This window comes from Rattus rattus, chromosome 14, assembly GCF_011064425.1.
Source record: "Rattus rattus isolate New Zealand chromosome 14, Rrattus_CSIRO_v1, whole genome shotgun sequence".
In the NCBI taxonomy this organism is placed as follows: domain Eukaryota; kingdom Metazoa; phylum Chordata; class Mammalia; order Rodentia; family Muridae; genus Rattus; species Rattus rattus.
Genome location: NC_046167.1, coordinates 29,148,573 through 29,149,958, shown reverse-complemented (window position 1 = coordinate 29,149,958; position 1,386 = coordinate 29,148,573). Strand labels below are relative to the sequence as shown.

Below are 1,386 nucleotides of genomic sequence, written 5' to 3'. Positions count from 1 at the left end.
AGTATGCATACAGAACAGAAACACACGGAAATGCAAACACATGGATACCTTGAAAAGGGAACAATGTTAATAATGCTGTGTAGCTCTTGGCTGTCAATAATCTTCCCCATTAATTGCTGTCCTTGTAACATTTTAAAGCAGAATTTGGCTTTCTTACAACGTCTAGGAAATGAAGCAAGGCCAAACGTTTCGTGTTTCCTTATTATGATGGAGCTGTGAGAGCCTGTGTCTTTCATGCAGGTGTCAGGACTGGGACATCGCTGCATCAAATGCAACTGCAACAAGGCACAAGTGACCCCAATTAAACCATCCTTTGGGGTTTTCTTTGACTTTAGTGAATTCTTCTGGCTTTTAAATCAGACAACGTATTCAACGTAAAAATCTGAATGGGATCCCGTTTTTGTTTTGTTTTGTTTCTTTGTTTTTGTTTTTGTTTTTAGCTTACAAAGCAATTTATTAACAGAAAATAACTTGAGAAGTCCTGTTCATAGATGGCGACCACGATGACTACCCTTCCTTCGAGTGCTGTCAGAGGGGATGGGGGTGACATCCTCAATCCGCCCAATCTTCATCCCAGAGCGAGCAAGAGCTCTGAGGGCTGACTGGGCTCCAGGTCCAGGAGTCTTGGTCCTGTTTCCTCCTGTGGCCCGGAGTTTGATATGCAGGGCAGTGATGTCCAGTTCCTTGCACCTCTGGGCTACATCCTGGGCAGCCAACATGGCTGCATATGGAGAGGACTCATCTCGGTCAGCCTTCACCTTCATTCCACCAGTTACTCGGCAGATGGTTTCCTTGCCAGAAAGATCAGTAACATGGACACAGGTATCATTGAAGGATGCAAAGATGTGGCAGACACCAAATACATTCTCTCCCTCAGCCACCTGAGGTCCAAGGCTGATGACCTGTTCTTCCTTCTTTTCCTTCCCCTTGCGAGGTGCCATTTGTGAATGCTGTCTCCAGACTCCTCCACTGGAAGCCAGAATGGGATCCGTTTTTAACACCTGGCCCTGAGTTACTCAGAGTCAGGGCCTTTATTTATCTGGCTGTTCAGTGCTTAATAGGAGGGAAGTACTTCCTGGTACTATAAATCTAGCCAATTACCCATTGCTGGTGAGGCCATGAACTCCACAGAAGAACCTACAACTGCCACTTACGATTATAATCTCAACTGCATTCCAAATAATTTGTATTTTCTTTTGAAGCAGACGGAAATCATTTCCAACAATCTCCAACTGGCAAAAATGCAGAGAACTGACCTTGCAATGCTCGATGCCAACTGATACATATACAATATGACCCTACAGAGATTCATACAGGGAGCACTGTGGAAGAGGGGAAGGAAAGACTGTAAAGGTCTGTTGTCAACGGTATCCACTACTTAGGACA

General features: G+C 44.8%; 1 protein-coding gene across 1 annotated transcript; it reads right to left on the bottom strand.

Moving 5' to 3' along the window:
• Nucleotides 1-485: 485 nt before the first annotated feature.
• On the bottom strand, nucleotides 486-941 carry LOC116883540 (40S ribosomal protein S14-like). Its single transcript, XM_032884711.1, has one exon. The coding sequence runs from the start codon at nucleotides 939-941 to the stop codon at nucleotides 486-488; it is 456 nt and encodes a 151-aa protein (XP_032740602.1).
• Nucleotides 942-1,386: the final 445 nt, after the last annotated feature.